This window comes from Lycorma delicatula, chromosome 2, assembly GCF_047948215.1.
Source record: "Lycorma delicatula isolate Av1 chromosome 2, ASM4794821v1, whole genome shotgun sequence".
In the NCBI taxonomy this organism is placed as follows: domain Eukaryota; kingdom Metazoa; phylum Arthropoda; class Insecta; order Hemiptera; family Fulgoridae; genus Lycorma; species Lycorma delicatula.
The window spans coordinates 84,329,160-84,352,791 of NC_134456.1; the positions used below are offsets into that span (position 1 = coordinate 84,329,160).

At 27.2% G+C, this 23,632-nt stretch overlaps 1 protein-coding gene across 4 annotated transcripts in view; it reads right to left on the reverse strand.

The window, feature by feature from the left end:
- Positions 1-18,752: 18,752 nt before the first annotated feature.
- The window catches only part of Dp (transcription factor Dp), a 438,878-nt gene continuing 433,998 nt past the window's right edge, over positions 18,753-23,632 (reverse strand). For 2 of the 4 annotated variants that reach the window (XM_075357897.1, XM_075357900.1), the window contains one exon: positions 18,753-19,432. In XM_075357897.1, the coding sequence (XP_075214012.1) occupies positions 19,149-19,432 (284 nt within the window). In that variant the 3' untranslated portion in view covers positions 18,753-19,148. The remainder of the gene's footprint in view (positions 19,433-23,632) is intronic. The other 2 variants (XM_075357899.1, XM_075357898.1) reach the window with 2 other exon arrangements.

Consider the following 23,632-nt stretch of genomic DNA (forward strand, 5'->3'; position numbering starts at 1 on the left):
CTTATCTTTAATAAAAATATACCACACCCATCCAATATAGACGTCATGCACTAAATATTAAAAAGAGATTAATTACTAAGAATCAAATTTACGTAACAGACAAAATGGTTTCTTATCTTCTTGGTTATAGAAATGAATCAGTCCAGAAAAAAGTTGTCATTTTTCTGTTGTGGCCAATTGATTGATCCATCACATTCAGTCCGGTTTAAGAAATTAGCATTCAGTTTGATTTCTAGCTACTAAAGAAAAATGTGGCATTGCACCATTGTGCTGGAAAATCATTTGCAATCTAGTTTCTACATCCTTCATTTCTTCAAAAATTTATTTTTGAAGAAATTAACATACACATATCTTGTTATGTTTCCATTGAAAACAAACAGTCCCAGAATTTTGTCATAAATAATAACACACCAAACATTAATGTGAAACCTATGTTGGAAACTAGTTTCCACAGTACCGCGTGGATTGTCTTCGTTCCATAAATGACTATTTTTAGAACTGAAGACTCCATTTCTCATAAAGTGCTTTCATCAGTAAATAAAATTGAATCTACCTTATCAGCAATGTCTATAACCCAATGACACAAATTTAACCGCTGAAGGTAATCTCTTGGCCGCTAATTTTGAAACTTCTGCAGGCAGAAAGGATAAAGATTTTCTTTCCATAGGCGCCGCATTTTATTTTTTGACAAACTAGTGCGACATGAAATTCACCTTGTACTAGTGCCTGGATTATGCTGAATCACACGAAGTTCATCATTAACACAATGATGTACTTGGCTCTCGACAGAAAATGAACACATTGGAAATGACCCTTTAGTTCGTAAATGCTGATACGGAAGATCATAATACGGAAAGAATAATAATTCGATACGGAAAGAATAATACCATTTTCTGTCTTATTTTTCATCTGTTTCGCTTCAACAAAAATCCAATTTTTAAAAGTTTTTATTTACTTTTTATTGGCTACATCTATATTAATTTTCTCATAATAAAATTCTGTACTAGATTTACCACTAAATCTTTCGCATTTATTAGTCATTTAACAAAGCTACTGTACTACAAACCTAAAAACAAACTTGTTTTTCGTTACCGAATTTTGTGTTTTATGTCTGATATTTAAAAAACTATTGGAGTTATAATTCTGGAACCTGTTTTAATCTATTTCCCACCTCAAATTACATAAGAAATCACCAACTTTACTCCTTAATTTGTGTCCAAAAATTACAAGGAGCTTCTTTTTTTTTAGATGAGCTGAAATCTGGGCGAAATCTTTTGCTTGCCATATCTCAAAAACAAAGCATTCCCAGACCTATGTTTACATGAACTTTTTTCATTATTTTCAACAGTCACACGTGCTGAAAGTTTTTCCTTTTCTTCGAGGGACACTCTGTATAATGTAATTTTTTTTAGTAAATACTTTTCATAAAAATAATAATAATTTTTAAAACAAACATTTTATATAATTTTTATTATAAACATAATAAAAAATTATTTTTAATTAATCAGTTGTTTTCTATTCCAATGGTAATTTCATGTAAAGTTATTACTGTTAATTATTTCTATGAAAGATGGTTTAATTTATTACTATACAATACTTATGAATTTTTTTTTTATAAAAACTACACAATTTTTCCCAAAATGTTCTATGATAAAAACTTTATTATATTAAATAAAGGATTTGAAATATTTTCCTTAGAAAAATGCACACCATATTAATTAAAGAATAATTTTTTAATATTTTTTTTTATTAAATTTTAAATTACAAAAAAAAGAAAATTATTTTGATTAACCTTATCTTGTCACATAAAATACTTTTTGGTAACATTTGAAAAATCAAATTAGTTTTTCTGTATAAAGTAATATATTTCATTAGAAACACCTTTTTTTTAAAAATCAATTTTTATTAGTTTCTTAAATACAGGATTATTTTTTTAACATTTGTTTATTAATTTTTATTTATTTACAATGCATCAGCACTGGAAATAGTATTACATTTTATTTCCCCATGCACGCACGCACACTCACACATTAAATACAACTGTTTATTTTATTTAATTACATGGAAATGCTCCTCAATAACAACCTCCTCCTCTTGCCTAGTGTAGTGTTGTTTTATCTTTATTTTTAATGACATTAATTATATTTCACTATATTAAAATGTTATTAATGTATATATTTTATTTTCCCACACACACATTAAATAATATAACCGACTATTTATTATTTAAATTATTATCTCTATATTTTGTTACATTTATTATGCACCAAAATATATATATATATATATATATATATATATATATATTGGTGATACTTATTATGGTGCAATTTTTTGGTCATGATGATGATCAGTGTTGATAGATATAAAAAATGATAATAATACAATTTGAAAATAATTTTGTAAAGTACATAGTAATAATTATTTTATTTATATACTTAATATGTTTTGGTCATAAAACATTTTTTAAAAATATACATGTTTTCTCCTAAAAAGACATGTTAGTAGAAGACCAGTTTGGTTTCAGGAAAATTATAGGGACAAAGGGAAGCAATTTTAGCGCTCAGATTTATAGTAGAAAGAAGACTAAAGAAAAAACCAACATACATAGCATTTATAGACTTAGAAAAGCAATTTGATAACATAGACTGCAATAAAATGTTCAAAATTTTAAAAAAATTAGAGTTCAAGTGCTGAGATAGAACAATTGCTAACATTTACAGGAACCAACTGCAACTGTAATAATCCAAGAACATAAGAAAGAAGCCGAAATAAAAAAGGGAGTCCGACAAGGGCCCTTTTCCTGTTACTTTTAAATCTTTACATAAAACTAGCAGTTAATGATGTTAAAGTACAATTTGGATCCGAAGTAACAGTGCAAGGTGAAAAGATAAAGACGCTACAATTTGCTGATGATATAGTAATTCTAGCTGAGAGTATAAAAGATATAGAAGAAACAATGAATGGTATGGATGAAGTTCTAGGCAAAAACTACCGCATGAAAATAAACAAGAACAAAACAAAACAAAAATAATGAAATTTAGTAGAAATAATGTAGACTGGACCACTGAATATAAAAACAAGAAGAGAAAAGATTATGGAGAATTCCGTAAGATTATAAGAATTCTGTTATTTGGGAAGTAAAATTACTAAAGATGGACGAAGCAGGAGCAATATAAAATACTAAATAGCACAAGCGAAACGAGCTTTCAGTCAAAAATATAATTAAAATCTTCAGGAAAATATTTTTGAAAGTATATGTATGGAAAATTGCTTTACTTGAAAGTGAAACTTGGACAATCAGAGTACCTGAGAAGAAAAGATTAAAAGCTTTTAAAATGAGGTGCTATACTTGAATGTTAAAAATCATATGGGTGGATAAAGTGACAAATGAAGAGGTGTTGCAGCAAATTTATGAAGAAAGAAGCATTTGAAAAAATATAGTTAAAAGAAGAAACAGGATCATAGGCCACATATTAAGGCATCCTGGAATAGTCGCTTTGATATTGGAGGGACAGGTAGATGGGAAAATTGTGCAGGCAGGCAATGTTTGGAATATGTAAAACAAATTGTTAAGGATGTAGTATGTAGGAGTATACTGAAATGAGATGACTGGCACTAAATAGGGAATCTTGGAGGGCTGCATCAAACCAGTCAAATGACTGAAGACAAAAAAAAAATACATGTTTTCTGTAATTACAGATCTATTCCATAAGGTTATTGTAATTAGTGTTATAGCTAGCTACATTTAACTGGGTAAACGAAAAAAAAATCAATCCATTGATATTCACAAAGAAATGAGTGGAATTATTCAATTGCTCTACTGCTTCTTCAGAAGTAATGGTTAAATGTTTAAGAGATGTTCCAGCTAAAGACTTACATAACAAATTTAATGAGATGAGGGTAACTTTTCTTTTTATTAAAACATTACGTTCATAATTTATTATTTATTCATTTGACATTATATTGTTTCATGTATAATCAAACTAATAGTTTTACAGTTTATCTTACAAAACCTGATCCCAAGAGAGATTCCACACGATGAAAAAACCTGAAGATATTCTTAAATTTATCTCTTCTAGGAAATTGAGCAATATTCTACTTATTGCAATGGTATAAGAATAAACAGTTTACAAATATCTATTTACAATTACTTTTTTTTTAAATCTTACAACTGTTTCAAACAAAGTATTTCTATCCATTTTCTCCTTTTGTTGTTTCATGAGTTCTTTAAAATTGTTTTAACCATTCTTTTTCTGCTCTTCTAATTAATTTTTGCTTCCCAAATATTTTAATCTTAATCAATTACCTGATTTTCCATATTGTAGTGCCAGTCTTATCGATTATTACATTGCATTCAAAGCTAAAATTACAATAAGAGATATAGATATTCTTATCATAAGAATACTGAAAATATAATTTAACACTATTGTGTGTAATTGGTAATTGTTTTAGTACCAGTGCTACAAGAATTCATTATAAGTTTTTCTTATTTACTATAAACTACCTAAATAACTGTATGAAGAGTTTTAATTTTATGATATTGGAAACACACCTAGTATGCCCAAATCCAAAAAGGAAAATGAGAAGTGCATCTTCCTCAAATTCTTCTAATGAAGCTTACCTGAAGTTTAAACCAAGTCCTTAATAACTTTTCATTAATTAAGCGTGTAGATCTTGAGGACAATGCAATTAATACATACTAAAGCAAATCGACAACAGTAAGATAGTAACAGTGTTATTTTTTAATAAAAATACCAGGTAAAATGATAAATTGTATCCCTTAATATCCAATGGTACTACAACACCTTGAATATTTCAGGGAGCAAATCCTGGATATTGAAAAATGAGAAATAAGCTAAAATCACATTCAACAAATTACTACCTATAAAATACTGAAGTTAAGAATAACAGGGACGATTTATTGTATGTTGTTGGCATTTCTAAATGGATATGATAATAGCAATTAATGTCATTTTTTTCCTTAAAATAAAATACACATATTGAATTGTATAGTTAGGTATATAGAGATGAGATATATTCTGTACCAAGCTTACTCTCTTCAAAGTCTTTAAACAGATATGTTTTGATTTCTTATACATTAAGGAAAAATATTATCATTGATTAGTAAATAGTTTGCTGTACAATCAAAATTCCATTAAAGTGAATTTTCTTAATAAAGCAAAAATTCCTTATAAATACCATATAAAATTTTTAAAACATTTTTTTTTTTTTAATTTAAAGAAACTAGTATGATGTTTCATCTGCATGTTTATAATTAACACATTGCTGAGCCATTCAAATTCAGCTTAGTGAAGAAGTCAATTGGAAAACTTATTCTATTGCTTGGCACGAAATATTTGTTTTTGAAAATGATTATGCCAGTTTCTGAGTCAAAAATCTGGTTACGTTCACCATTTGATTATGAAAATTGATAAAAACGAGTGCATGGATGCTTGATGGAAGCAAAGTTTTTATTCAATATTACATGAATTATTAATGGTGAATAATAACGTATATGCAGTATACACAAATAATGAAATTTTTTATTAATAACATATATGAACTAACAATGAAATACTCATATTATAAATTATATTTATTTCACACGAATATGCATAAGCCATATGTAAAAGTGAGAGAAGATATTGGTAAATTAACAAAGTTATTTTATTCCAAACCGATAAAGTCCATGTATTGTAAATAAAAAGTTTTTATGAACCATTCTTGTTACTTTATTTACAGACCTCGTAATTCACAAGATGTTTGTTGGTCAACTAGTGCAAATCACAAATAAATGTCTGATGGGATTTTCATCAAGATACACTTGCCTGCTTGTAACCTTTATTGTGTTTAATACTTCCCGTGATCTTAAATAAACTTTTTATAGCAAGCACAAATAGCAGGTCATGACAACAGTGATGATTTAATATATCATATTCTACATTTATATTTTACAACTGCATTCGATTTCTTTTCTACAGACCACTACACGTCTTTAGCATTCACAGTTACTATTGAGTGAAATAACCATGACTTCTATTTTGGTTATGAGGAGGTGACATCTGTCGCTTCTACATGACCATGAATGCCATCTATGGTCTTTTTACAAGACTTCCCAAAAACAAGTGTAATTTATTTAGGATGTATGTATGTATATTTAGTCCACTGTAGCAGCTCAACAGCTGAACCTGATTTAGATGTAGTATGACCTGCATTGGAATCACCGGTAGTGATACTACATTACTGGGAGTTCGTAGGCTACATAAATATGTATATGTGTATATATGTATAAATTCATATATGTTCATATAAATTAAAAAAAAATTATACTGTATACAATATTGCCACCCGCATGCTCCTTAATTATCCTATTTTAATAAGCAATGTTTTTTTTTGGCAGTCTTGTTTTTTAATTTTTATATTTATCCCTTGCTGATAAGTAAGGAAATCTTACTCATAACATCTGTGATGTATATTTAAATTTTAAGATTTTTTTATGTACATTGTCCACAATAACAGTGTTTTTATGAATAACAAAATAATGGAATTTATACTTTTTGCTTCGATAGTGAAAAAAACAAGCTTTTAAACAGTAAAAATAAAAAGTTGGTGAGCTTTTCTTTGTTTATACCTTATAATACAACCATTTTTTTGTATAAATAATTTTAATTTGTTCGTGAATCTTTTATAAACAACATAATAAAAAAATGTAAAAGTATGTATGTGTAGAATAATTTATAAGAAGAGCATGCTAAACAATTAATTGAGTGCAGAGTTATGACAACTGTTTTATGTATCAGATTTAGTTAAATCTGGATACAATGAGTGGTCAATCCTCAGAGCTCATAATTTCTGAAATGTATGGTAATGAACAACTTCTGGTCTGGATAAAAGGGTGAAGGTAAAGAAAATTTATTTATAATATGCAAACCCACCCCACCAAAATAAAATAAATACATTAATGATCTGGATATTCTTTATTCATGCCAAAAACTGATACATCAGTTTTGTTTTTGGAACTTGTATTCAATACAAGTGTAATAAAAATTTGTACAATACCTAAGAAATGACTATACAGGGTCCAGTGAGGAAAACATTGGTTCTTGGTAGTTATTCATCTAAGGCCACACATTAAATTACACACCTGGAGTGGTTCTACTTGTCAGCAAAACTCCATTACTGGACCAAATATTTTAATCATTATTTAATAGGTAATAAAGGTAGCAATCAATTACTTATATAATAACTGTACACAACTCTTAAAAACTAAGCAAACAAATTTATAAATTCAAAGGAATGTAAATACAATTTAAAATACTGCACCAAACAATGTCCTGATATATTTTTATAATCGTATCGGATAACAAAATAATTAACGCAACATATTAAATTAAAACATCACACATTTTTTCTGTGCTAAATACAAATATCTGTACTAAATTTTCAACAATAAAATTATATACATCAACATTATAAAAATCATTTTTACAAATATCAATCAACTTTTTACTGCTGTAAAAATTAAATCAGAAATTACAAATAATAAATCAAATTTTATAACATCATAACCATTTTTGTAAACTAAGAACTTTGTAATTAATATATGGTAAGCGATAAAGAGTAGTAATCGAACACTTCAGAAAAAAAAATCATAAAGGGTACACATCATAAGAATTTATAAGGTTCAAATTTAAAACTGTATGAAAAAATCACCAACAACAATCATTCACAATACTCTTCTGTTAAATATAGAAAATTACAAACTATATTTGCTTATTAAATCTTTCTCATTAATTAAATAGTATCTGAACAATAAGCATTCAATGTTTTTTGAAAGGCCATTTATGGTGACATCTAACAGTAAAGACTATCTATCACTTTGCCATTAGATGTCACCAATATACTAATTTCTGATGAACTATATCTATCAATCGATTAATCATTGACTATATGTTATGTTTTATTTGCAGTAGCAGTCTTATTAGTGACGTACTTTTATCCCTAACTTGTAGCTGATATAAAAAAATTCTGTACCTAAATGAATATAAATCTGATCATGTGTGTAAAAATAATTAAATTTTATAAATATAAATATATTTATAAAATTTAGTGTGTGTGTGTGTGTGTGTGTGCACTGTACATTAGATTGGAAATTATTCACTTAGGAAGGGTAAAAATTTATATTCTCTTTTCACTAGTTCTTCCTCAAAACCACACAAACAAATTATGTGTTAAAAACAGAAAATATAACAATCAATTGAAGATTACTAAGGCCAATTTCATAACACTGCAAGTAGTATCTACGGAACATATTCCATAAACACTTTTAACTCCTGAGCTTATAAAGTTTGTTGTAGTACTCTGTTCTTACATTTGTTCAGTGTTCTTTGAATTGTTTATATTGAAAGAATTGATCGACAAATCTGCATTGTATTTTCAAAAACACTGGGATTAAAATGCACACACACATTTAAGTTAAAGGCAGTCTATAATGAGTATTTATCAAGAAGGTGTGAACAATTCATTGAGAGGTACAAATTTTTGAATTGTTATAATAATGGTCATGAAAAAGTGTTGAATATTTTGAGACTTGGAATCAGTAAAAAAGAAAAAATATGTAAAATCATGCAAAAACTGGACATAAAAATAACCATCTTATATGCCATTAATAAGACCTTTATTTTATTTCTATTAATTCTTGTAGATAATTTAGATTTAAGATATAACTCTGCCAAATTTGATCAAAGCTGCTATCATCTGACTAAATAATGCAGGCTTATGGTTCAGCACCTAGTGACCTCTTTAATATCTTAAAAATAGTGAACCATTTTCAAATTATCAGTGATGAATTGTGGGTTAACAGAAGCGACTCAAAGTTAAATAAAGCACAATCATTGTAACGGAAGATTTCCAAATATAATGCAAATTACAGAATATGATAACAATACTGTTTTAGTTATAAAAAAATAAAAAGTAGAAATATAAGTAAGAATAAACTAGTTAACTGCTAAAAATTAAAAAAAAGGAATACAACTACATTACTCCAAATAAATTGGTATTGAAACTCATTCAGCTCTAGAATTATAGATTCAATTCAGGTACACACTGAAATATTTTGTAAGAAGAGATTCTGCTGGTTTAATTGAAATAAAACAATAAAAAAACATACTATTGATAGCTTTGAATTGAACGTTCATTAATTTCTTCCACTGAAAATAAAGTCAAAATAAAAAGGAAAGAAAGAAAGCTAAAAAATAATAATTATTGAATGAATGTACAAATGTACAATGGATGAAAAATTTTTTGTTAGCAATTTGTATCATTAAGCACAAACTCCAAAACAGGGGGGGTTAATTAATATAATAATTAATTTTTTTCCCACCAGTCCCAGCTAAATTTACATCCTTAAATCTATTATCCTGTTCAGTTGTAATATATATATTATTTCAATAAAAACTATTTAATATTACATTTGGTTATGTTTAACAAATTTTGGTCCTCTAACATCTAAGTACTAGGGTTGTACAATTAACTGAATGTAACAATAATAATTACATTATTACATCTAATTAACACTGCAAACTAACAGTTATGAACAATAATTGCATCTTATACAGAGGTAAGAATACTGATGTGTGCTTATAGACTTTTTTATGTTATATTTCATTTCTATTATTAAATTGTAGCATCTTATTTTATATGTTTAAAAAAAATAAAATACGGGCTAACGTAAGTATGAATAAAAATATATTTATAAACCCACAATACAAAAACGTTTTTGTTATTCCTTAACAAACAAAGGATACTCCATATTTTTTCATCATGTTCACTACAAAAGACAGCAGAACTGTCTGCCATCATCAAAATTCTTAACAACCAATTCACAAAAACTATAAAATATATTGAACTTATGTCTCCAATTAAAAAAAAAAGTATAGGGAAATGCTTCATAATTATAATAGAAAGATAATGATGATCATGCACCAACTCTTATGTCTAGTTACCATAAATTTACCTCTAAAAAAAAAATTAACTCTTACTTTGAAAAAAAAACTAATAATGGATTTATTTATTATCTGCTTTCATTTTAAATATTTTTATATATTTTATGTAATAAATGCATTTAATTTAAATTTAAAAATACGGTAGTTATGTTTTCAGAAAACTTAAAAAGTTGATATATTTATGAAGAGACAGTGCAGAATTTTAAATTGTCATTAACTTCAAAAAAAAAACATTAATCCAACATGCTAAACAATCTCGCAAGATAACCTGTTCGTAAACATAAATTAACCTACAAGACAAAAGAATATGTCTTTCTTTTCTTATCTTTTTTTGAAAATAAAACGGTTAATAAGATATTTTATACATGTTTACTTTTTCGTTAATGCAGATTTTCTAATATTTTTTTAAAATATACAATTACAAACAATGACTGCACAAAACTATTAATGTTTAATTTTATAAATATATAAAACAAAAATTATTTAATAAATGGTAACAACTGCATCTTACAATTCAGTAAACATACTCAAAATTAATCGGATAGATAAACATGATATTACGAAGAAGATAAGAAGGCACAATTTAATGTAACCTATTATTAAATTTAAAATAAGTATTCACGCACTAATTTCTATAAAACTTTCCTTTCTTTTAATACATTCAGAACATATATTATTACTTTAATATATTCTACTGATAAATATTAAAATTATAATACAATGTCTGCTCATTTTACGGTCTAAACTAAAGCGATCTCATTTTATATTTTAAAATTATTTGAGCAAAAATATTACTACAAAATTAACTGATAATTAATATAATAAAAAAACTAGATTAATCCATTACCGTTACAAAAATTACTTCATATTACTTTTTTTTACAGCAACTCACTGACTTCATCAATTAAAAAAGATACATATAAAGAAATGTTTACACACACCTACAAATAAGTTTTCTAATATTACACTTTTAAAAAACTTTTTTTAAAACAGATTTGAAAACAATGAACATATAACAGAACATCTACGCACGTGATGCCTTAACATCACTTATTAGCAAATTGAAATGAAAAATAACATGTGCACTAGATATTACAGAATATTTTCAAACACTAATAAAATTTATTGAACAGTATTAAAGAAGTCGCTGGAAATATATCTGGTAAAATTGAGATAAATTTTAAAATATTTGATAAAAAATTATAATTTTTTAACATATTTAGAAAATTTTTATTAGAAAAATCAAAGAATATACCCATCTAAAATAATAAAAAAAAAAAAACAATTCCAGAGGATATCCGCACAGAATCCTAGTTTAGCATCAAATCTATATTAGCAATGATTTTATTTTTGTTTGAAGTCGTCATGTACTTTCTTTTGTCATTTTGTCATACGGTACTCTATGAAAATACAAGTTATTTCACAATTTCATTATTAAACAATTATAAAAATAATTTTTCTATGTATAATTTTGTTTAGATACAACTTATTTTCTAAATGCTCACATAATATACATCACGTAGAAGTCAATAGAAAGCAAATTTTAACAGATAAGAAAGATAAACTAAGTAACCTATTAATAAATAACATATTAATTATATAGGAAGACAAAGATTACAAGTAATTAAGATTTCATATATAATAAATATAGAGACAAATTAAAAAGATGAGTAATAATTTGAAATTATAATAAAAATTCAAAACAAATTTATTTTTAAGTAATCATTAAAATTCAATATTAAATAAAATATGACGACAACGTAATTGAGAATTTGAGCAAATTAATAAAATTTATACTAATAAATTCTATACTAGAGATCATAAAAATAGCATCAAATGAAAGTCTACATGATTAAAGGAGAATTATGATCACTCAAAACCAAACCAGTTTGTTAAAAATCAACCAACATGCTGAAAATTAGTAAAAGTATTATATAATTTTGAACATTATGCTAAATGTATTAAAGAACTGCACTGTAATTTTTTTTTTGCAATTGTTATCAATCAAAATCATTAGTGGAAATAACTAGTTTTTATTTATTTTTAATTTTGTCAAAAAATTACAAGTTTCAGTTTTAAAATTGGTAGTAAAAGTTTTAGGGAGTAATATTTTTGAAAACAAGTAATTGAAACAAGTATAGTAAAATGTTATATATTGAGTTTATAGATAAGAAAAATTCAAAATACGTGAACTACTTATGTGTATGTGCTGAATTATGTTTAAAATATTATATTTTGATCCAAAAACTTCAGTTAAACAGCTGAAGCATAAAAGTTTACTATTACATTATATAATAAATACAAAAACCAATCTTCCTTAGTTCTTCCAGAGAAACAGCAGTGTAAAGCTGGGATAAATTCCAAGTTGTTTAGAGTATAAAAGAAAAATTGAGTAATGTTAAGAAAAAGTTGTCATACAAAACAGTTAAAAACATGATATTATATTAAATGAATTTTTAATAAGTTCATATTTCATACTTTGAATTCTGAATTATCACTCACCAGTTCCTAACCACACTATTCCTTACAAGTAAGTTCCTTCATCTTATACCACTTTTAAACATTTTGTTAATACATATTTACAGATATTCAATGGAAATTGGAAATCTGCTTCTAGAAGTTACATAAGTGCATTTTTTCTTTTATTTGTTTTTGTCTATTGCTTATTACAACACACTAAATTTTCCTAATTTTGAATTAAAAACTTTCATTTTAATTATAGATTTATCGTTAAAAATTATTAATTCTATTTGTTAATAATAATAATTTTTAATGCTTGAAATAAATTACATATTTTTTAGCAAAAAGCTTATGTAAAATCAAAGTTTCATCTCTTTTAACTAAGAAGTTCTTATAAAAAAAAATAAAATAAAAATTAGACTGATGAAATATACTTTCAAATTATAAATCAATAATGCATAGGCAGTGCAACATATTGTAAAAGTACATTCATAGACAATTTTTTAAAACAAGTATGTGATATAACATATTTTATAAAGAGAGAAATTATTTGGGGATTCCAAGAATTATTTTAAAAACAGTACATTAAAATAGGTTGGTTAAAGGCATCACAGATAAATTGATATCGGATAGATTCCACCATTAAATGTCGATTAATGCTTACAATTTTGAATGAGACAGAACCATCTACTAGGTAGCTGTCAGCTTTGTCGGTAAATTCTTATCCACGATCCTTGATCTTGATTTCAGAGTCAACGAACGACTGCATGTAGATTGTTATGCAACAGGATGTAAAAGACAAAAAAATGAGTTTTTGTACCTTAAAGCAGAGACTTTTTGGCTAAGGGAGAAAATTTCTGGTCCTCCCATGTTGGGAGTTAGACACGGGTAACAGTCTGACTTTGTAAAAGAATGGTTGTTATGAAACTTGTGATAAGGATAAGAACCACTAGGGATTGTGGAGAAAACTAAATATATTGGATTTTCAAGTAATTTAAGTTAAACTATTGAACAATCAATATAAATTCAGCACGTAAGGTGATCTATTACTTTTTTCCAGTAGTAAAATAATCATTATGTAAAATTCATATGATTAGTTATGGCAACTCTGTATTTTTCACAGCCTAATAACAAACTTTCTTAAAAACAAGTAAATAAAAAATTTAAGATGTATTAAATTTTTATAAACTACTTTTTATAAATAATTTATGTGTATCTGATAAGGAATCTTATTTTTAATAGTGCACCACAGTCTTCCAATGTGGATCTATCAATTTTTTCAGATATGGCCTTCTTAATTTCTACTATGACTTCCCGTACTTCACATTGAGTAGAGATAAATTCATTGTAAATTAATATCATTACTGTTTCTATAGATACATGTTTCTGAGATGTAAAACTGTAGAAACCCCCATGTGTGGTATGTTTCCTAACAACAAGAAAACTTTATTTTATTTTTATCTTATGTATACAAGGATTTTATATTTGAATTTTATATTTGTGTAACACACAACTTATATGAAAAATCTAAGCTATTAAAAAAAAAAAGATTAAATAAATATTCTGAATAGTATGAAATTGAAAAAATGCAAGGGATTGAAATGAAAATAAAAATTAACACAATACTATTATAGTTATGAAATTCATATAAAAGAAATTATTTTTCAATTTTAAAAGAATAAAATAATAAATAATTAACCAAAGCGTAATGAATGATGAATATATAAATGCCATTTTAATACTGATTAGAAACAGAACTATTCAAATTTTTATTTAAGATACACTTTCTACAAATTTACACCTTCACAAGAGTAAAAATAATTAAATTTAATAAAATTTGCCTTAACATTTAATATGTATGCTTAACATTTATTTAACAATTATTCTTATGATCAAATTAATGTCACTTATGTAACTTAATATATCATAATTATGATATATTAAAAATATATATTATAAGTGTTATTATATTAATTTTATATTGTTACTGCTACTTTGGACATAGTTTTATACTTTATTTTAAAAGAGATGTACTAGGAAAATTAGCCACAGTTACATTTATCAGATTTATAAACTCATTACTTTCTATAAAAAAATCAGTATTCTTTTAAATCTCAAATGATGTACGTGAACAGACTTTTGTAAAATGGTGTTCTAACAATATATACATAGATAAATACCCACAAACCTTTTCTATCTTGAACATTCTGACATAGTAGATTTATTAAATACCAAAAAAATAACCTTTTATATTAGACTTTTACAATCAGCAGAATGCAACCAAACTGTTAATATTTAAAAACAATTCAAATTTTAAGTCAGCAATAATACATTTAAAAATGTGAAAATTTTAGAACGATGTAGCTTTTTAAATGATAAACATGTTGTTGATACGATAATAAAGAAGATATTTAATCATAAAAACTAAATTCTAATATAAAAAAAATCATTATTTTTTAATCAAAAAATTTATTTTTTAAAATGAGATGCTATAATTTTTTCCTTGAGCATTACAATAGAATTTTAAAATAAAAAAGATTACTCATGAAATGTTATATTATAAAGCAGTCTAATAACATTACATTATAGTACTTTTTTTCATAAGAATAGTAATATTTCAAAATCAAGTTCCAATTTGTATTGCAACATTGGTCCAACAATAAAATTCTAATTTAATACAATTGTTGTAAAATCTCAATCGAATTCAATAACACTATCGTAATCCAAAAAAATGACCACTTAAAAAATCCATCGTTTAATAAAGTAGTCCTTTATTTTTTGGAGAGATCTCTATCTACAAACTAAAATTCACTCGTTTAACACCACAAGGTATCACGCACTAACTATTTTATGATATTCATCTGCCCAATCACACTTCAATTCATTCACACATCATACAAGAAGATAAAAATGTCTTTTTTCTTAATTCATGTTTACAATTAATTATAAATAGAATGTCAAATTAAAGGAAAAAAATTAACAATAACTTTGTTGTAAATTAACAACAAATCAAGTAAAAATTTAATTTGCAATAAAAAAACTACTATTAAATAATACAGAAACATAATTAAATTAAAATCTAATAATAATAATAATAACAGCAATCATAAAAGTTCCATAATCCCTGACATCACTTATGGCAACTAAACATCAAATTCATATTGTAACACACAACACACATTTTTTTTATTGGATTCAAATAAAAGAATCAATGAACAAAACACTTTATACACACTTATATCTCTAATTATTTCAATACAACTGACCCTTCTTTCGCTCTTTTCCAAGAATTGACAATAGAGTAATAAAAACATACATTATTGGAGATAGAATTCTTATTTTTGAAATTTACTAAATAAAAATACCTCAAAATAAATAGAATGTTATTACTGCATGACATAATGTTGTTATAATTTTGAGTAACGATTACATTTATTTTTTTCTGGAAAATAATAATTTTGGCTAGTTTGTATCTACGACTAATTTATATACTGTTAATATAAAATAATGCTGATTTAAAACCAGTCTTTATAAAGAAATACCACACAAATGTTATAAATGACCAAAACAAAGGAAAATATAAAAAACACTATATAATACAATATTACTGGATGAAGTTTTAATATGTAAAACATTAAAAAATATTACCTGTTTATTAATGAATTTTTAGAGCAAAAAATTTCAGAGTTATGAAGGATATTCATACATACAAAAAGACAATACCAGAAAATATAACCGTCCTAAAAGCATTACTCAATTAAAAATAATACGACAATATTAACAAAAAACTAAAGCAAATAATGCACCGCAATATTTAATTTTCTTTATTATTTTCATTATTAAATGAAGTTTAATAATTAGTTGAATTTAAAATAATATTTTTAAACTGTAGCCAGCAAGTCTTTTTTTTTAAATCGTACAATTGTTTACAATTCATCATTTCTAAATAATAAAATATATATGCTACATCTATAAAAAATAATTTTATAAACTATAAAAATATACTTTATATATAATAATTTACAATAATTTATCGTAAAAATTAGTTTTAAAATATTACAGAAAAAAATTAAAAAAAAAAAAAACAAATAAAGGCACTTTCACAATTTAACAAAATCTTTCAGTCATTAACAAGTATTTATTATAAAACAAACTAAAAAAAAATCATTAATATGTTACTAACATATTAAAATTAACAAATAAACTGTTTAAATACTTCTTTTAATTCAGATAATTCAACTACTGGCAACAATATTTTATTTATTAAAAGAAAAACATTTTTCATTTTATATCTCATTAATTATTCAAAAACCTTATCTTCTGATATCATTGGATCTCTAAATCTAAATAAACAGGAACATATATAAAAACTGCTTTCTAGAAATATTCATTCACGATAGCACAAAACAAAAAGGTTTAGTTAAATAATGAAGACATTGCTATAAAAAAAAGTCAGTTAGATTTAATCGATAAAAAGAATATTGTAGGAAGCAGCACCCTAAAAATCACAGGATTTGAAGTAAGGAAAAGTACCTATGGCCACAACCATGTTTAATAAATCAGTCGGAACATTTAACAATGTGTGCATACCGTTGTAAATTAGCAGCTAATAATCAAAAGCGTTTGATGTAAAACTTTATGTTCTATTTGGAGAATAAATTTTAACAAATACAGAATTAGATTTAATTATTTTTACATTTTATTTTCAATGAAACAACAGACAGTATTTACTATTACTATCAGTTTTTTAATCTGAATGTTTTTTTTTAAAGGTCAGATCTGATCTAAATTTCTACTTCAATATTTTTTTTTTATATAGTTACCATATTTACTTTTTTGTGGAAAACCTAATACTATAATTAAAACAGGGCAATAATTTAATATGTATATGTATTAATATGTATATTAAATGCCCTAACCAATAATGGTTACAGGTGTGGCTGAATAAGGGTCACAAGTCATCCAAAAAAAATTATTAGCTATTCTCAAAAATAAATCATATGCTAAACTTACTAGCAAAGTAAGCCTGAGGTAATTTCTTATCACCTTCACAGATTTGAATTTACAGTCATATATCAATATGCCAATCCCACCAAAATGCAGACAATATTCAGCCCTAAAGCGATAACTTCATTCACTTCACCAAAAGGATGTACAGTGTAAAGCAACAAATTAATCTTTCTGTAACGGAATAATGTCTTTTATAAATATTACGCTTCAATTCAGCAGGTCAAATTAAATTTCTATAAATCCATTTAAATAACTATTTTAGGTTGACTAGGAAATTTCAGAAGGTTAGAAGAATAATTTTATTTTTTAATTATTGAATATATTTCTTATAAAAAAGAAATGTATATTAAAAGTATAAATTAAAAGTATTATAATTTTATTTCTAACGTTAAACTGTATCGTATTATAAGGTAGATATAAATAAACAGGAAGCAAAACACAAAAAAAGAAATCAACAAAAATACATCAGGTATTGGCACTAATAACATAAAGAAAATTCACCATTAACATCAAAAACCTGCTGACTACAAGGAAAGAAATGTACATAATTTTTTAAATCTTAGAATACGAAACTGTCAAAATAATACTAATGCTTACAAAAGTATAGATAAATGAGAAGGGTAATCAAAATAAAAAGAGAAAAGGAAGAAAAGAGTAGAGAATTTAACCACATGATTAAATTTATATAAGATAATAACAGTTCCTATTAATTCAGGTATAAAAATCCAATAACACAACCAAAAAACAATATGAATAATTAATTCATATAGTCACAATCTGGAATGATTCAATTGCAGATTAAATGATAAATATTTTAAGATGCTAAATTCAATTACTAATAAATAATTTTTTACAAGCATTAATCACATTTTAAAGATAAAATAAAATTAATGGTAATGTTTAAAGAATACAGGAATACTACCCAAAATTTTATGAAAATATTACTTCACGTTCAAAAGAAAATTGAAACAGTTTTTTATAAGAAGATTATTTTATCTTGATAAAAATATTACAGATGCATTTAATATGCTTGCATCACAACAAAACATTAAAAAAAACTTATATCAGAACTGAGGTTGAAATAAGTATTACAGCACTAACATCGCACCAAGTGGTAAATAAATAAATAAATAACGATTTTAAATAATGAGACTAGTAATTGTGAATTTACAAAAAAAAAATCACAAATTATATTAATATTAAATAAAATCACAAAATTGAGAATAAGATAAGAAACGTTCTTCATGGTAAATGAATCACATACACGTATACTTTTTCAAATATCAGAAATATTTAAATTAAGTTATTGCTGTGATATTTACGTTAAAATATTATACATATCTACTGGTGAATGATAGAATAAAATCAATAAATTTAAATATGAGTAAGAAAATGTTCAAATACTGCAATACTTACAGTTAAAACATATTTTACTAGAGCATATAAATCTGTATTACTTTAAAATAAACTGTTTAAAAAAAAATTAAATACACTAAAAAATATAAGAGATAGATTTATTTAAATAAAAATGATATTTTCAGCATAAAAGAAAAATATGTTAACGATAATACATTTTATTATGTCATACGTGCTGGCATTTGACCGATTTATATCTACGTTGGCAGACTGTACTGGCTTATTAACCGAATGGACAGATTCCTTTCTTTTTTGTTAGTTCACTTCAACGTCACTAGACATATCAGATTCTTCTTCTGATAAATCTTGTATAGATTGGATGGATGGGGACAAAGGATCCGAAATAGAAGTTTGCCGAGAGGTTTCAACATCCTGATTAGGCACATTAGGGATCAACTGTGGCTGTGGCTGCAATTGTTGTGGCTGCTGCTGATGTTCTTCTACGCTTGATCCCGCTTCTTCCAGTACCAATGTGCATTCTAATTCTTCTTCGTCTACATCGATATCGACATCCAAAATTGATTCCCGATTTGCCAATTCTATAAATAAAAATGTTATTATTAATGTAAAATAAAACAAAACTAAGTATACAATAAGAGTACAAAATGCTAAAACATATTAAAGTATAAAAAGAAAAAGAAAAGTCCTGGTAGATGAGATAGGACTCTTACAACATGATGATTTTGCAAATAATTGGCACATCTCAAGGGGTAACTGATATAACCTATCCCAAGGAGTAATATTAATCAAAATATCCTGGAAACTGAAGGTTGTGAAAAAGGAAAAATTGACAATGGCCATAGCCATGATTCAAACAAAAAATTTGCTTAAGTGTTTTAAATGAAATGTAGTGTCACTCTTAGCTCTGAAATGTACAAAAAAATGTCTAATCTCTGAAATAGGTTTTTGAAAAACTGAAAAAGTTGAAGTGAAGTATTTATTGAAAAATGAAAGAGGAGAGGAAGCTGGTGAGGATGAAAGCAAAAAGGAAATATCTTTGTAGGATCATATATACCAAACGGATTCTTTCAACAAGGATTGTGAAGTTAAAATTTGTAAAAAAAAAAAGTTGCCAAGCAAGGAAAAATGGTGCAAGCCTTTTGTAATCCATCACAAAGGAGTTTATACATTATAAAAATTATTCATTATTTCTGATGAGCAACCATCTGCTCATGATAACTAGGACAACTGCTCTAACTTAAGTTACAAGTTACATATCAGTTACAATTCATTATATCCCAACTATTTTAAAAATGTTACTAAACAACACTAGGGTTAAAAGCCATAACCATACCAATTAGAATTACAGAAAATGAATTGGTGCATTTAGGTTGTTTTTCTATCATATACATGTGGATAGTAGCTACCTAACATATCGGAAGAAGTCAAATGATGTTTTTTAAAAAAAAAAATTTTCAGAACAAACCAAACGCCTTCAACATGTGGAGTGCTAGTGCCCACTACAGGATCAAAGAAATTTTCTTAATGGTTAATTGTTTTATGATTTTAATACATATTACGAGTTTCTTATCATATTATATGCACGTCATTTACCTGAAATAGATTTGATTTCGTATAGGATATGCAATTCTTTCAATAATTACAGGCATTACAATTTTAGCCATTCAGCTACTGATTGCATCAAGTAAACATTCTTTTGACTTGTGACATATCCTACCAAAAACATCCATTGCTCACACTACCGAATTTACAAGGGAAGAGTGATTCATGAACTTCCACCATTTCAATGTCTAAAAGTTTGAATGGTGTAACTTTCCTAAGACAATTACTATGATGAACAATAGTGATATTTATTCTTAATTCACACTTCCAAAACGTGATGGATGTTAACTCTCAACAGACCAGCAGTATATATAAAAAAAAAATATTTCATTGAATAGTAAACATGATGATTCCAACCATGTGTTTTGAAGCATACCAACCTCGAAGTTATTGCATTGTTGCTTACTGCAACTCCAACATGGATAACTACAATCCAAAATTATTAATTTCATGAATATTTTGACAATGAATGAAACTATACCCTTGTAAATATTCAATTAAGATTTGCTCATTTCCATAAAATTCATATATACTAATGAAATTATTCAATTCTACAGTTTCAAAATAATGAATGGATTCAAATCAAAATGATTGCAACAACATAATACCTCAACATTGTGCCTGAATAAGTACGAAATCCCCGACAGGGAGACTAACTCCTGAAGATTTTAGGGGATGCTTCCCCACGACCCTAGCCTCTGCAGCTTTTCTTCCTGCTACACACAGAGCTGCTGAACCGTTTACACCACACACATACACCAGACCACAAACACTACAGAAATTACAACATGTACCCTTACACAGCAGTACAAAAACATTTTACACTGTCTCTTTTTACATTTACACTGTGTGTTGCTACACCTTACAAAACGCAACCGTAACCCAAGGTACGCCACTATCGTGCCGATGGATGGATGGCTCTACAAAGTGTGTCTCGAACGATGTCCTCTGGGCACCAGCGTGAACCTAGCTGTAGGCAGCCCTATCTCCAGTATATATGCACTCTGCTGGAATGGTCTGTTATATTGCTGATACTCGTAGTAATATTATGTCAATCCCAAAAAATATTCCTTTGTGGTTGTTGGTGGTCCACATGAAAAAACCAGCAAACTCAGGAGTTATAAAAAACTTTGACTGACTTTGTCAGCCAAAGATTTAGCTACTAGTGAGGAAACAAGAAATGTTACAGAGGGGTTGAAATTTTCTTTGTAGGGTTTCTTGTGGCGAGATATGGCAAGGAAGGTAAACCAAAATTGTTACGTAAAGTTTCCCACTTCCTGATAAATAAGTTATTTCCTGATAATAACTTGCAGTTCTCTAAACTCTATTAAAAATCTAAGTTGTGGCACCCTGCTTATTGAAGTGAACAATGAAGAACAGTGCTGGAAACTGCTAACCCTTTATATCAGGAAGGATGGAGTGGTACTCTGAATTTCAGCAAGAGAGTGAGTGATCTTTGCCGCAACTTGGCCGATGTAGAGTTACCTATTAACAGAAGAGTTGAAAGTGCAGACAGTCAGGACAGTGCATATAAATATGAGAAAGGAGAATGGTGTTGGTAATCTCAGACACTGGTTCTTGTGTCAGGGTTTTGGTCACAACAAAGAGAGTTGCACAAAGAAACAGATTTGTGCACAATGCAGCTGTACAAGACACAATATCACATGCGCTTAAGTAGAAAAATTTGGGTCTTGAGAATGCTCCATTTACAAAGAAAAGAAGGCCATTTTGAAAAACTGCACTGGAACAGAAAGTTCCCTTTTCTATGGCTCGTCAGGAATACAGAAATGCCTTAGCATGAGGAATCTTGTACAACCTGATGTAAGTTTTGATCAGGCTCTCTCTTCTAACAATATACAAGAAGAGAATAAATGCGGATCTTGCAAAGAACTGATCAAATAGGTAGAAGCTTTATCAGTCCAAGTGAAGTCTCTTGTGGCCGCAATTACCACATTGAACACTGGCAAGAAGGTAACCTCTGCTAGAAAGACCAATAGTGGATTACCTGAAACCACTTCAGTCGGTACACCATCATATAAGGTTCTTGTTGCACCGATTAATATCTTGGTAGTTTGTCAAGCTTCCTGTGAAAGAATCTATTAAAACATAATCATCTGGTGTAACATCTTCATCCTGCCAAGTTTCAAAATAACCACCACCATCTCAAGGTCTCTACAAGGATATGGAGCTGGATGAAGTACCCAAAAAAGCAAAGCACTTCCTAAAGATGTAAAATCAAAAAAGAAAAAACGAATAGTATTTGGTAAGTAATTTATGAACATTATCCAGTGGAACATTCAAGGTCTTCAGTCCCGCAATGAAGATGTTAGAGAGAGTATTCATACACACTTAAGAACCTTTAATAAGCTTCTTTCAAGAATCACACCTCCTCCAGCAAGACACAGTTACACTCGCATGCTATTTTTTTGAGATACAATTGTCTCGTAGACAGCAGAGAAAGTGGTGGTGGTTGCTATCTTCCTAACGTGCATGACAGGGTGTCGGCTACAAGGATACCACTAACAACCCTGATCCCTGCAGTCACCATAAAAATCTCTGTCTCTTTCAAATTGCACATCTTTCTTTCTTTTTTCTGTTTAGCCTCTGAACCATCATAAGGTATTACTTCAGAGGATGAATGAACATGATATGTATGAATGTAAATGAAGTGGTCTTGTACATTCTCATGCGCAATCTATATTTCTCACCAAACTCAAAGCTTGATGCACTTGATTAGCAAAATCTCCTCATCCAAATTCTAACTTCATTGTTATTAGTAGGGAATTTTAATGCCCACCATATTTTACTGAACTCAACAATCTGTTTTCCTTGAGAAAATATCATAGTGAGTCAGGACTTGAAACTCTGCCTGTTGAATGATGGATTATACATGGATTGTACCAGTCGATGTCATCATCGACTGGTACTTTGTCCAACATCAACCTGTCCTTATGCTTACCAAGTATACTCGCTGGTCTTAATTTGTTTTTTGTGATGACTTTTACAGCAGTGACCATATACCAATTACTATTGCTTTTGGTGCCAAGCACATGGTTAACAAAAGACTACAGAGATGGCTTGTTGAAAGAGAGCAAATTGGAACGTTCTCATAAAGCCTTCCCATCACAGTATGATAGTGCTGATGCTCTAGATCAACTTACCTCTCTTAACATACC